This window comes from Moschus berezovskii, chromosome 6 (assembly GCF_049115385.1).
Source record: "Moschus berezovskii isolate FMDL1 chromosome 6, NW_MosBer_1.0, whole genome shotgun sequence".
Classification (NCBI taxonomy): domain Eukaryota; kingdom Metazoa; phylum Chordata; class Mammalia; order Artiodactyla; family Moschidae; genus Moschus; species Moschus berezovskii.
Window position 1 is genome coordinate 35694692 of NC_142465.1, and position 15507 is coordinate 35710198.

Here is a 15507-nt window from a genome sequence, read left to right on the forward strand (position 1 = left end):
CTCACCTTAATATGCATATATGAGAACAAGTGGGAAATATTGATGAATATGTTCTAAGCAAAGTTTTACAGTGTCACATGAATATTTAATCAATTTTTTGCCTCTGAGAAGATTGAACTGAATGATCCACTGTATAATAGATGTATATTATTTTTTCTTTAGTCCTTTCTGATTAATTTTTCCAAATTTGACATTATGAGCAGTCAGAAAATTCCTGTCAGTGATGCGATATCTTGCTTTATGTATTTCTCTTACAATTACTTGTCATTATCTCTCTGTATTCTGCCTTTGAAAACGTTGTAAATACTTTCGCAGTGTTCTTTGCAGAGCTGCTTTCACCTCCTTGTTCCTCAGGCTGTAGATGAAAGGATTCAACATGGGAATGACTACACTGTACATCACGGAGAAGACCAGCTCCAGAGAGGATCCTGAGGTTGGCATGAAATAACGGAGAAAACCTGAACCATAGAACAAGATTACTGTGGTGAGGTGGGAGGAGCGTGTAGAAAAAGCTTTGCTTCTGCCAGAGGTAGAGGTGATGCTCAAGATGGTGGAGACTATGCTGGCGTAAAAGAAGAAGATTGAGAGGGAAGTTACAAGGCCATGTGGGATGAGGGAACAGAACATGACAATGAGGTTGGTGGAAACATCTGAGCAAGAGAGAAGGAAGAGCGAGGGCAGTTCACAACTATAGTGTGGAATGATATGGGTATCACAGAAGTCCATTTTCGTTGCCAGAAGGACATTGATGAGTGTGTTCAGAATGCCCAGGCTCCATGAACCCCACACAAACAGTACATACCGCTGTTTACTCATCACCTGGCCGTAGAGTAGTGGTTGGCAGATGGCGACGTAGCGGTCATAGGCCATGACTGAGAGTAGATAGGCTTCAGTCCCTGCGGTGATAAACACAAAGGAAACCTGAGCCAGACAGCTCTCTACTGAGATGGTTTTCCTTTTAGAAAGGAGGTTTTCCAACATCTTCGGCACAGTAACAGAAGAGAAACAGAGGTCTAAGAAGGAGAGATGACTCAGGAAGTAGTACATGGGGGTGTGAAGGTGAGAATCGGCCCCGATTACCAGCATCATTGTCACGTTTCCTGTCAAGGTCAGGAGGTAAACCAGCAAGAACAGCACGAAGAGCAGAGCTTGGACATGGGGATCACTAGACAGCCCGAGGAGGATAAATTCCATGATGGTGCTGTGGTTTCTCAAGGCCATTTATAGAGACTTGTCCCTAAATAGGATAAAGAAAAGCATGACAGTGAACTTTCAACTATCCTCCTCCAAGCAGTTTTCATTCTGCACTGATTGTCTTTTAATATCACAAGCATTCAGGAAATATGACTTCAACTTGGGTCAAGTTTAGTGTCAGTCTCATGGAACATAGAGAATAAGATTCATTGCTAATTTTTTAAAAGGCAGTAGTTCAAAAAAGAATATAAAAATAAAGGTAAATAATGGAAACAGTGTGATTAACTGCAATGGGAACTCTGTGATTTAGAGAAAAGTCGGTGATATCATCTAATTTAAGGTAATGGAGAAAAATTGTTAAGGATAAATATCATTTCTCTATGGAGGCATGGAACGTAAGCACATTTACACTGAGATAGCTGTGTAGACCTTCAAGGCCTATAAGACCTAGAATTGACACCCCCAAAAGATGTTCTTTTCATCATAGGAGAATGTAATGCAAAAGTAGGAAGTCAAGAGATACCTGGAGTAACAGGCAAGTTTGGCCTTGGAGTACAAAATGGAGCAGGGCATATGCTAACAGAGTTTTGCCAAGAGGACACACTGGTCATGGCAAACACCTTCCAACAATACAAGAGATGACTCTACACATGAACATCACTGGATGGTCAATACCAAAATCAGATTGATTATATTCTTTGCAGCTGAAGTTGGAGAAGCTCTATACAGTTAGCAAAAACAACACTGGAAGCTGACTGTGGTTCAGATCACAAAATCTTTATTGTAAAATTCAGACTTATATTGAAGAAAGTAGGCAAAACCACTAGATCATTCAGGTATGACCTGAATCAAATCCCTAATGATTATACAGTGTAAGTGACAAACATTTAAGGGATTCGATCTGATAGGCAGTGCCTGAAGAACTGTGGACGGAGGTTCATAACATTGTACAGGAAGCAGTGATCAAAATTATTCCCAAGAAAAAGAAATGCAAAAAGGCAAAGTGGTTGTCTGAGGAGGCCTTACAAATAGCTGAGAAAGAGGAGAAGTGAAAGGCAAAGGACAAAAGGAAAGATATAACCATCCGAATGCAGAGTTCAAAAAATAGCAAGGAGAGATTAGAAAGCCTTCCTAGGTGAATAGTGCAAAGAAATAGAGGAAAACAATAAAATGGGAAAGACTAGAGATCTCTTCAAGAAAATTAGAGATACCAAGGGAACATTTCATGCAAAGATGGGCACAATAAAGGACAGAAACGGTATCCTAACAGAGGCAGGAGATATTAAGAGGTGGCAAGAATACACAGAAGAACTAACCAAAAAAGATCTTAATGACTCGGATAACATGGTGGTGTGATTATTCACCTAAAGCCAGACATCCTGGAAAAAGTCAAGTAGGCCTTAGGAAGTATCACTATGAACAAGGCTAGTGGAGGTGATGTGATGGAATTCCAGCTGAGATATTTCAAATCCTAAAAGATGATGTTGTGAAAATGCTGCACTCAATATGCCAGCAAACTTGGAAAACTCAGCAGTGGCCACAGGACTGGAAAAGGTCAGTTTTCATTCCAATCCCAAAGAAAGGCAATGCCAAAAAATGTTCAAACTATTGCACAATTGCACTCATTTCACAAGCTAACAAAATAATGCTCAAAATTCTCCAAGTTAGGCTTCAACAGTATGTGAACCAAGAACTCTCAGATGTTCAAGCTGGATTTAGAAAAGGCAGAGGAACCAGAGGTAAATTTGCCAACATCTGTTGGATCATAGAAAAAGCAAGAGAATTCCAGAAAAGCATCTACTTCTGCTTCATTGACTCGGCTAAAGCCTTTGACTGTGTGGGTCACAACAAACTGGAAAATTTTTAAAGAGTTGGGAATACCAGACCACCTGACATGCCTCCCGCGAAACCTGTATGCAGGTCAAGAAGCAAGTTAGAACCAGATATGGAAAAACGGACTGGTTCCAAATTAGGAAAGGAGTACGTCAAGGATATATATTGTCACCCTGCTTATTCAACTTAAATGCAGAGTACATCATACAAAATGCCGGGTTGGATGAAGCAGAAACTGAAATCAAGATTGCTGGGAGAAATAGCAGCAGTCTCAGATATGCAGATGACACCACCCTTAAGGCAGAAAGTGAAGAGGACCTAAAGAGCCTCTTGATGAAGGTGAAAGAGGATAGTGAAATACCTGGCTTAAAACTACTGCATTCTAGATGCTGTAGTAACTCAACATTCAAAAAAACTAAGAATACGGCATCTGGTCCCATCACTTCATGACAAATATATGGGGAAACAATGGAAATAGTGAGAGACTTTATTTTCTTGGGCTCCAAAATCACTGCAGATGGTGACTGCAGCCATGAAATTAAAGACACTTGCTCCTTGAAAGAAAAGCTATGAGAAACTTAAACAGCGTATTAAAAAGCAGAGACATTACTTTGCCAACAAAAGTCTGTCTAGTCAAAGCTATGGTTTTTCCAATAGTCATGTATGGATGATGGACCATAAAGAAGGCTGAGTGCTGAAGAATTGATGCTTTTGAACTGTGGTGTTGGAGAAGACTCTTGAGAGTCCCTTGGACTGCAGAGAGATCAAATCAGTCAATCCTAAAGGAAATCAGTACTGAATAGTCGTTGGAAGGACTGATGCTGAAGCTGAAGCTTCAATAATTTAACCACCTGATGTGAAGAGCAGACTAATTAGAAAAGACCCTGATGCTGGGGAAGATTGAAAGCAAGAGGAGAAGGGGATGACAGAGGATGAGATGGTTGGATGGGCTCACTGACTCAATGGACATGAGTTTGAGCAAGCTCTGAGTGATGGCAAAGGACAGGGAAGCCTGACAGGCTGCAGTCCATGGAGTTGCAAAGAGTCAGACACCACTAAGCAACTGAACAACAGCAAAGCTGTGTACTAGGAGGTTTAGGGTTGAGAAGCAGCAAGATATATTTGGTAAAACATGGACATTTCTTAATAGCTAGAGCTCAGAATATGGGTCAAAAACCTCATACAATGACTAAAGATATAGGCTTTTGCATTAGACTAGGATCACATCCCAGCTCCACCCTGTGCATGTTACATAATTTTCCTAGATTTCTGTTTCCTTGCTGAAAATTGGGGTAACAATAGACTACTCTGTTAGAGTTGTTATGAGAGTTAAGTGTGATAACACATGAAGTGTGTTAAAAACTCTATATAGTATTACTCAATGTAATAATCATTATTATTTGTAATTATAATTTAGCCTACAAAAATAATATCCTCAGGTGGGATGATCCCCTATCAGAGTTATAGCTGTTCTTTCCACTTTTGATCCTCTTCCTTACCACAGGGGGTGTAATAAAGTCATTAAAAAATCATTAAACATAGCTGTTCTCCTTTTCCCATCTCCCAACTGGAAGACAGTCTGGCATTTGGAATCACACTGATATGTCCAAGTATCAAATAACTTGAAGTCACTGAGGGCAGCATTGTTTAGAAGGAAAGGGCAGCCAGACTCAAGAAATGACAAGGAAAAGAGAACATTGATCCTTGGCTCCCATCCTAAAATTACTTTCTGGGGTGGATGTGTTTTCCATGAAGTGTCAGGCCTCCACTCGAATAAGGAAGAGGTGATTTAAAGGAGTACTGTGCCAGGGTCCATGGTGTGGACCACTCACTTGGGCACGGTAGTAAAGTAGGGACCCAAGTGGGCTTCCCTGGTGGCTCAGTGGTAAAGCGGCTGCCTGCAATGTAGGAAACGTTGGTTTGACCCCTGGCTCGGGAAGATCTCCTAGAGAAAGAAATGGCTACCCTTTCTAGTATTCTTGCCTGGGAAATCCCATGGACAGAGGAGCCTGGCAGGCTACAGTCCATGGGATTGCAAAGAGTTGGACATGACTGAGCAGGCATTCAGGGCAGGGTCCCATGTTCCTAGAACTTTGAGAGCTTGCCAGGACACCTAAATTATTTTGGAATCACCAACTGTGGCTGTTTCCTGTGGCACAAGATGAAATCCTTACTAAATAATATTTCTGTGCTCATTCTAAGGCTTCTTTATAAACATTTTATGTATTTTTTTTTAACTACAGTTAATTCAGTGTGTTGGTTTTGGGTATATAGCAAAGTGATTCAGTGATATACAGTGATATATACATATATTCAGATTCTTTTCTATAATAAATTATTATAAGAAATTGAATATAGTTCCCTGTACTATACAGTACATCCAGTAAAGAATTCATCTGCAGTGCAGGAGTGAGTGAAGTGAAGTCGCTCAGTCGTATCCGACTCTTTGCGACCCCGTGGACTATAGCCCAACAGGCTCCTCCGTCCATGGGATTCTCCAGGCAAGAATACTGGAGTGGGTTGCCATTTCCTTCGGAGACGTGGGTTCAATTCCTGGGTTGGGAAGATCCCCTGGAAGAGGAAATGGCAACCCACTCCAGTATTCTTGTCTGCAAAATTCCATGGCAGAGGACCCTGGCGGGCTTCAGTCTGCAGGGTCGCAAAGGGTTGGACATGATTGAGCATGCATGCACTGGAGTATTATACAGTAGGTCTTGTTGCTTATTTTAAAAATAATAGTGTGTATATGTTAATTCCCCTAAGAAGGCTTCCTAAGGAGGGAAATAGAGCGAGCATTCAATCCTATATATCTCAATTGTGCAGATATTTGGATTTATCCTTTGACTTTCATTGTAATATACTTTTCTCAATATTCCAGTACCAAGACCTTTCTGTGTCCCTTGACTTGGTTTTTACTCACTCAGGTCTGATATACAGAATACTCTATTTGAACACTGGATGTTATCTGTGAGTTCCAGCTTTGGTCTGATGTGCTAGAATTGAACCTTTGGGTCATTTGTATGACTTGTCATAGTGGCTGAGTCTATTTTTCTGTCCCTGGCCATTCCTTTACTGCCCTCTTCCCAATAAACTCATAACCCATCTAAGGGGGACTTTGAGTCCTTACTTTTCAGCTGTTCAGTCATGAACACATCCCAAGTCCTTTCCCAGTACCCAAATGTATGTTACCTGTACATCTGCTTCAGAAGACAGTCTGTTCCCCAGTGTGGCTGCAGGGCTTATGTTTGATTCACCTGCTAAGAATGAAAATAGTCTGGAGAAAATATTTGCTTTACATCTGGCTTTATGACTGACGTTATAAAATTCTACTGATAATGTTTTCTTGTATTCTTCATTGTTAAAGTGAAATAATATAGGGCAATTCTCTCAGATTGTCCGAGACACCATCATCCTGCCACTTCTTCATTTGTACCTGTTTTTCTAAATGGTTAGTCTCAACCATTTATAGAATATATCAGTCTAATTGATCCTCAGCTGTGCTTAGGTAGTAGGAGTTTGACTCCAAGGCATCAGTTGCCCAGAGGATGGCTGAAGCAGAGCCAGTTATTCCCTGTGGTGAGAACTTGAGTTAAGACTTTGTAGTCAGTAGTGTCAATGGGACTCCCTTAAATGTGGCATTTGGAATTTCTAAGTAGAAGCAATGACCAGAACTACAAAATGTGAACTCTTGCTAAGGATTTCATAGGAAAAGAGGAGGCAGAGGGTATTTAACTATTTTCCTTATAAAAAATATTTTTCAGTTGACACTATGTATATGTGTGTGTGGGTCTCCCAAGTGGCACTGGTGGTAAAGAACCAGACTGCCAATGAAGGAGATGTAACAGACATGATTCTATTCCTGGGTCAGGAAGATCCCCTAAAGGAGGGCATGGCAGCACACTCCAGTATTCTTACCTGGAGAATCCCAAGGACAGAGGAGCCTGGCGGGCTCTGGCCAATGGGGTTGCAAAGAGTCAGACATGGCTGAAGTGACTTAGAACAGGTGCATGCGTGTGTGTGTGTGTGTGCATGCTCAGTCATGTCTAACTCTTTGCAACGCCATGGACCGTAGCCCACCAGACTCATCTGTTCATGGGATTTTTCAGACAAGAATACTGGAGTAGGTTGCCATTTCCTACTCCAAAGTACGTGTGAGTTGAAGATAAAATGAGTAGAAAATTATGACAAACTTGAAGGAGAAAAACTCACTAAACAGTCATTTGCTTAAACTTCCCAGTAAACTTTTTGTAGTATGATGAATCTATATATACTCAGGCCTTGCAATAGCTATAGAACAATTTCAAGGCTTAGTGATTAAGATTTTATTTAAAGAAGTATTTACTTGTTGAATGGATCATGTGTTGAGTCATAATAGATTATGATGTGTTGTAATGTTATCATTCAGACTGCAGTGTTTCCTAGTGATTTTCATTCTCCCTCTGTCAGTTTTGTATATAAGCATAAGAAATAGAGGGCTTCCCAGGTGACTGGGCTTCTCAGTGGTAAAGAATCTGCCTGCAATGCAGGAGATGCAGATTCTAACTGTGGGTCAGGAAGATCCCCTCAAGAAGGAAATGGCAACCCACTCTACCCTGTATTCTTGACTGGAAAATCCCATGGACAGAGGAGCCTGGCAGGCTGCAGTCCATGGGGTTTCAGAGTCAGACACATGTGACTGAACACAGTACATTGCACCATTAGCTGCTACAGTGTGGAAAAGAATATCAATTCTCCAAATCTCAGCTTATTAAGCAAAAAAAATTTTTTTTTTAAAAATTGAAAACCATATGGCTGTTGAAGATACTTGGCTCTGGCAGTTCTGTGTATATGCATTATAACCTCATTTCCAGTCTTTCTGATCTCATCTTTTAAATTTGTCCATGATCATCCCCAAATTAGTATTATCATAACCTCCATGCTTTTTAACACTGAAAACATAGTAACTTCTCTAGGAATTCTGCTACATGATGTCTGTTGTATTTACAGGGAAATCAGAAAGCAATGTCCAGGGACCCAAAATAAACCTTGAGGTGGTATGCTGATTTTGTGGCAGGAGGTACCAAGGTCAAGTAGAAGTGTAGATAGGAAATGAGAAGTGAGAGATGTACATCTCGAGGTGACATCACATTGGCCCAGATGTGTTGAAGAGAGGAGGTACTTAAGTAGAGGGCCTTGCTATTATCAGCTTGTAGCCAAATGTTGGGAAAGTTCACCTTTTGCTTGGTTCCAATTACATGCTAAGTGGGATCCATTAGCACTGCCTGCACCCTCTTTTATAGTAATTACTAGTCAATACCTGAGTACAAGAGAACAGCGAACCTCAGCCCTTATTAAGAAGCATTAGAATAGAAGTGCAAGTCTCCTCTAACTCTCTCTGTAATATTACTGTATGGCTTATGGAAAACATAGAACAGCTGACTATTGACTATTGAATTTTTAAGTGCTTCTATCCACAACCTTGGCTATGCTAGATATGGGGATAGTTCAGCAGGTTAAAGGTCAAATGCTTTGCTTAAAGTGACTTGGTTTTTTTATACCTCATTCTGTAAAGCAGGTCAAATGCAGTTCCTCTTCCTGCAAGATGGAGTTCATTATTCAATTACTGCCCTTCTACAAGGGTACCTGAATTATGCATCGTGCTGTCACTGTCACAACCTGATGAGATTTAGATATGACCACTTCCAAAAGTAAGTTGGTTCATGATATTGATAATATCCTCAATATTATTATCAATATAATACTATTAATTAATATATCATTAATATATTAATATAATAATATTATTATTATTAATATTATTGCTAATAAAATTTCCTCTTTGGAAAAGGAAGCTAAGAGAATTTGGAAATTACCGTGTGAAGGAGTAGTCAAGGTGACAGATTTAGGGCTGAAACAAATCAAATATTTGGAGATATACCAAGTTGAGGCCTCTAGTGACATTTCATAAATAGTAAGGAATGAATTGTTATCTGTAGTCGGTCCTAGTAACAAGAAAAGGGACAAGGTCTTGTGGAGCTATAGGTTCTAGTGGACACACACCACATTTGGGTATCCTGTCATCTCTCATAGAGTTAACTAGGGAAAAAGACTAAATATGAATAAACTGGAACAAAGGATATCTTTGAGGATATTCAAAGGCAAGTTTCACCTCTGTGACTATATAATACTAATGGACCAATGATTTTACAGGTGTCTAGTATTAACATTCAGGCAGACTGAAGTTATTAGCAAAAGTCTAATTCTGCCACCCAATGGCAGTTTGTGGTGTTTTCAATTAGAAAATTATGCTGTGACTAAGTACAACCCACTTCACACACAACTCCTAGCATGGTTTTAAGCTCTGGTGAAAACAACCCATTTGGCTGAAGGACAAGCAATTATCAAGATATGAGTGATTTAAGGAAGACATTCATATAAAGAGAGCACTGTACAACAAAATTCTTTGAAAAAATGTAAATGCTCTACTTAGGAATATGCTGAAATGGAGTTAGTGTACCTTGTTTGTTGCTGAAACTCAGCCTCTATTCACCGGTGGCAAATAGAAATGGAGACAGAGTTCTGGGTGAAATAGAAAAGAGTAGCTTTTATTGCTTTGCCAGGGAAAAGGGGCTGCAGTGGGCTAATTCCCTGAAGACCATCTGACCCACCCCGGAGGAGGTAGCGAATAGTTTTATAATGTCCAGGGAGCAGGGCGTGATCAGCTCGTGGACAGTTCTGGGATTGGTTGGCATTGAGGTGAAGTTTCAAGCATCATCAGCCTCCTGGTTTCAACCAGTCTAGGGTGTATGTTCTTGTGGTCAGCAGTTTTCATCTGGAGGGGAGTCTGCTTTCTGTAAAACAACTTAGGAATGTGTGTCAGGCCTTTCTATCTTTCAGGGAACTGGGTGTTTGTTAATACTATTATGTGGCAGAATTCTAGTTTAAATTGTTATCAGTTCCCTAGTCCAACAACTATTCTGTTTCTGTATCTTCACATTTCCCAATCATTAATTCTTGAATCAGCATTTTACTTCAAAAGACAAGGACACAGTGGCTTGTACATGGTTTCATATTCATGAGTAGGTAGCCTCCCTATTGGTAGGATATGAATGATCTGACTTTTATGATCCCCTTCTCATTGAAGTGTAATGGTCTGCTTGCTCCACCAGTGGGAGCTCCTGTATTGAAAAATGACATTTCTTATAGAAGCCTGCTGCTATGTGGCCATGCATGCCTGCTCAGTGGCTATTTTTTTCTGACTCTTTGCAACCCCAAGGACTGTAGCCTGCCAGGCTCCTCTGTCCATGGGATTTTCCAGGCAAGAATACTAGAGTGGGTTGCCATTTCCTTCTCCAGCTATGTGCCCAGTGGAGTACATCCCTAGTTGAAAAGGTAAAAGTATTCTGCACAATGTACTGAACTGAAAGCAGTTCACTAGCAGTACAAAAATAATTTTGCTCTAGAACAAAGTCCTAATTGGTAAAATGGTACATAAAAAGTCAGGTTATCACAGACTTAGGCCATTGCCAGTGACCCAATGGTCTAGCTAATAAACGTTTGATGGATGAACAATTAAAGAATGCTGTGTGTAAAGAACAGTTGTGGAAGACCTATGGAATTTTAGAAAGAAAATTAGAGTAGATCACATAGATACTCAGCAAAATAACCCAATTACTGGCTCAGAGAACTGGCATACCAAGGTGATGTCTCTGCTTTCTGAAGGCAGCGAGTTGGATACATGCTATAAATAGGAATGGAAGTGTCCAAGCCATGCAACAATGCCTGTTACAAAAACATACTCTCCTGTCACTCACCAAAGTCTCTGCTGTGGAAGTTACTAATGCAATATCCCGGATGTTAACAGGAGGAAAAACTACTCAAAATTGGCCTAGGAGAGAATCTCCCAAGAACAAAGAATGACATAGTGCTAAAAGGTAGTTGACATAGGGCCACTCCCAATGTTTATGGAAGATTCAAAAAAGATTTCAGTAAAAATAGACACTTATTTCTCCTTGGTACTTTGCTTACTCTTTAACTGAAACAGCAGCTGAAATACTATCAAGGTCCTGGAAACAGGTATTTTAAGGACCCATTAAAATCCATAAAGCAGTGACTTAATTGAACAATTAGAATATGAAATTCAGACATTTTAATTAAAGACATGATAGGATCATAAAAGGCTTCCTAACTCAGTTAAGTCATTGTGTGTCTGAGCTGAAAATGAGGAGTGGTAAATGTGGAGCCTTTTAAAACAGATTTTTGGACACTGGGCTTTTAAAAACATTTAATTTTATTTTTAGCAGCTCCAGTGATCCCAGGCCCAGGACTATATCTGTATGTTTGAGCTAAAGAGAATATTGCTTTTCAAATGCTACTATCTCTATTTTTTTGGACCGTAAAGAAGGCCGAGCACCAAAGAACTGATGCTTTCGAACTGTGGTGCTGAAGAAGACCCTTGAGAGTCCCTTGGACAGCAAGGAGATCAAACCAGCCAATCTTAAAGGAAATCAACATAAAATATTCATTGGAAAGACTGATGCTGAAACTGAAGATCCAATACTTTGGCCACCTGATGTGAAGAGGTAACTCTTTGTAAGAGACCCTGATTCTGGAAAAGATTGAGGGCAGGATGAGAAGTGGGCAACAGGAGATGAAATGGTTGGATGGTATCACCAACTCAATGGACATGAGTTTGAGCAAACTTGGGGACATAGTGAAGGACAGGGAAGCCTGGCATGCTGTAGTTCATGGGGTTGCAAAGAGTTGGACATGACTTACCAACTGAACAACAGCTATTCTTTTGAATTAGACTGCATATTTTCCAAAAGCACCTCTGGGTAGGTTATTGATATTGCCTCATGTGTACAAGCTAGAATTGATTGTAAGTGCCACCCCACTTCAATAATCTCAGATTTACCTCTCTGACTCTAACATCTCTCCTTGGAAAAAGACAAAGGAGAGCCTTTGACCAAGTTCTTATTGCTGCCTTGGTGGTGGTGGTGTGTGTATGCTCAATCATGCTGGACTCTTCAACCCCAAGGGCTCCTTTGTTTGTGGAATTTTCCAGGCAAGAATACTGGAGTGGGTTGCCATTCCCTTATCCAGGGATGAATCTGAGTCTCTTGCATCTCCTGCATTGGCAGGTACGTTCTTTACCAGCTGAATCACAGGGGTAGCCCCTATTGTTGCCTTACAAGCTTTTTTTTTTTAATTTGGAAGATGTAGCATTTTTTTGTGCTTTTGTTGTCAAACTTTCTGTATCTGATATTTTAGATGTAACTCTTTAAAGCAGAATTTGGTTGATAATCTCTTTTAGTCAGTATTTAGTCCATCACATTTAATATACTTAACTTCTCACCTTACTACTGTCATACCTGTTTGATATCCTTTTTCTCTATTACTTTCTTTTGGATTAACCTTTGTTTTTCAAAAACAATCTTTAAAAAGATTAAAGAGAAAATTTCTTTCTGTTAAGAGACCAAATTTTACGCTTCTTTTAGTTGTTACCCTGGATATTAGCATATGTTGATGTTGTTTCACTAAATCATGTCCGACTGTTTGTGACCCCATGGGCTGTAGCCCACCAGGCTCCTCTGTCCACGGGATTTCCCAGGCAAGAATATTGGAGTGGGTTTCCATTTCCTTCTCCAGGGGATAATTCTGACCCAAGGATAAAACCTGTGTCTGCTGCTTGGCAGGCATTTTCTTTACTACTGAGCCACCTAGGAAGTCCCATATTGGCATATGCATCCCGTAATGAATACTTTATAGTATTTTGGGGACAATATAAAGATCTCAGCATAGTTTTATTTTTTTTTTGACAGTTTATTGAGATTTAATTTACATTTTATAATATCCACCATTTAAGAGTATATGATTCAGTGATTTTTAGTATTTTCATAAAGTTGTATAACCATCATCACTATCCGATTTCAGAATATTTTAATCACTTGTCTATGGACATACTACCCTGAATTTGCCTGATCTCTTCAGACTATTTTAATCACTGCAAAAAAGAAAATCCCACAAGGATCTCAGCATAGTTTTAAACTTTTGCCCCTCTCCAGTCTTTTGTAAAGTTATCATGTATTTTGATTATGTGTGTATGTATGTATACATATGTACATGTGTGTATAATGCCTCAAGACATTATTGTTATTATGAGATCAATAGCCATTTAGATTTACCTACATGTTCAAACTTTCAGCTGCTCTAAATTCATTCCTCTATTTCAAAATGTTTCCATTTAGGAACTTATTCCTTCTGTATAAATAAATACTTTCAGTTATTTCTGTTGGGAAAGTATCAGTTCAGTTCAGTTCAGTCGCTCAGTCGTGTCCGACTCTTTGCGACCCCATGAAACACAGCACGCCAGGCCTCCCTGTCCATCACCAACTCCCGGAGTTCACTCAAACTCATGTCCACAGAGTCGGTGATGCCATCCAGCCATCTCATTCTCTGTCGTCCCCGTCTCCTCCCACCCCCAATCCTTCCCAGCATCAGACTCTTTTCCAGTGAGTCAACTCATCGCATGAGGTGGCCAAAGTATTGGAGTTTCAGCTTTAGCATCAGTCCTTCCAATGAACACCCAGGACTGATCTCCTTTAGAATGGACTGGTTGGATTTCCTTGCAGTCCAAGGGACTCCCAAGAGTCTTCTCCAGCACCACAGTTCAAAAGCATCAATTCTTTGGCGATCAGCTTGCTTCACAGTCCAACTCTCACATCCATACATGACCATTGGAAAAACCATAGCCTTGACTAGACGGACCTTTGTTGGCAAAGTAATGTCTCTGCTTTTTAATATGCTATCTAGATTGGTCATAACTTTCCTTCCAAGGAGTAAGCGTCTTTCAATTTCCTGGCTGCAATTAGCATCTGCAGTGATTTTGGAGCCCAAAGAAATAGTCTGACACTGTTTCCACTGTTTCCCCATCTATTTGCCATGAAGTGATGGGACCAGATGCCATGATCTTTGTTTTCTGAATGTTGAGCTTCAAGCCAACCTTTTCACTCTCCTCTTTCACTTTCATCAAGAGGCTTTTGAGTTCCTCTTCACTTTCTGCCATAAGGGTGGTGTCATCTGCATATCTGAGGTTATTGATATTTCTCCTGGCAATCTTGATTCCAGCTTGTGCTTCTTCCAGCCCAACGTTCCTCATGATGTACTCTGCATATAAGTTAAATAAGCAGGGTGACAAGATACAACCTTGACGTACTCCTTTTCCTATTTGGAACCAGTCTGTTGTTCTATGTCCAGTTCGAACTGTTGCTTCCTGACCTGCATACAGGTTTCTCAAGAGGCAGGTCAGGTGGTCTGGGATTCCCATCTCTTTCAGAATGTTCCACAGTTTATTGTGATCCACACAGTCAAAGGCTTTGGCATAGTCAATGAAGCAGAAATAGATGTTTTTCTGGAACTCTCTTGCTCTCTCCATGATCCAGCGGATGTTGGCAATTTGATCTGTGGTTCCTCTGCCTTTTCTAAAACCTGCTTGAACATCTGGAAGTTCACTGTTCACATACTGCTGAAGCCTGGCTTGGAGAATTTTGGGAAAGTATACTGGTGCCAAATGTCTTCAGCTATTTCTTGTCTGAAAATATTTCCCTTTCATTTTTTGTTTTGTTTTGAAAAGGTAAATTTTAAACAGTTATTTTTATTACCAGGTTAAGTCATATAGTGACAAAGTAATTAGAAATTTCTGAAAGAGAATGACTGTTTTTAAAACATGACTCACTCATTACATAAATAACGTCTAGTATTTCACTGATATTCTGCTGTTCAAAAAGCCTTAACCAAAAAATCTCAAACAAAACACTCAACTCAATGTTTTAAGCTCCACTGTGTTAATTAAGTTTGTGTGTACATATGACGCCTCTAAAGAAAAGGGATACAAAATCAGGCAGGGCTGGGGCATTGGCAATGCTTAGAGCTGCCAGGCAGACTCCAGACAAGGAGACTAAGCAGTATTTTTCTGGGTTACTCTACTTGAATTATTATACTTTATTTGAATTCAATAGATAATTAGAGAAATGAAAAGCTAATTAACATGATAAAGAGATTACTGCATTATTTGTCTGCATGTCATATTTGCATTTAGCAAATTCAAAGAGCCATAACAAAAACAGCTTCCACCATCTATTCTCTATAGATGGATAGTTGTTATATTCAAAAATGTAGCAATTATCCATCTATCTTTTTATGTTTGCAGGATAACAATATAGAACTGATGAGCTACAAATAATACTGCTGATATCATAAAAATGCTAGCTTTCTAAATTCATGTTCATAAGCATTCATTGCTTTCAGTATAGGCTTAAGTGATTAAAGGCAATTTTATTACAGCATAGTGTCCTTATTTCATTCTAAAATAATAGATTGCATAAAGAGAAACAACTGTTCTTGCAACCTGTGAAATTGAGTTATTTTGCTGACGTGAAGTAATAAAACTCACTTAAGGACCATACCACTTTCTGTAAATGCTACACACTCGCTTCTTAA

At 39.7% G+C, this 15507-nt stretch overlaps 1 protein-coding gene across 1 annotated transcript; it reads right to left on the bottom strand.

The window, feature by feature from the left end:
• Positions 1-267: 267 nt before the first annotated feature.
• LOC129535995 (olfactory receptor 8S1-like) lies at positions 268-1260 on the bottom strand. The gene has a single exon (XM_055394775.2). It carries the CDS (start codon positions 1219-1221, stop codon positions 268-270), a length of 954 nt encoding a protein of 317 aa, XP_055250750.2. The 5' UTR covers positions 1222-1260.
• Between the last annotated feature and the right edge of the window lie 14247 nt (positions 1261-15507).

Coding starts and splice junctions, on each gene's coding strand:
- LOC129535995 (XM_055394775.2), bottom strand. CDS start 1,221: ATGGCCTTGAGAAACCACAGCACCATCATGGAATTTATCCTCCTCGGG.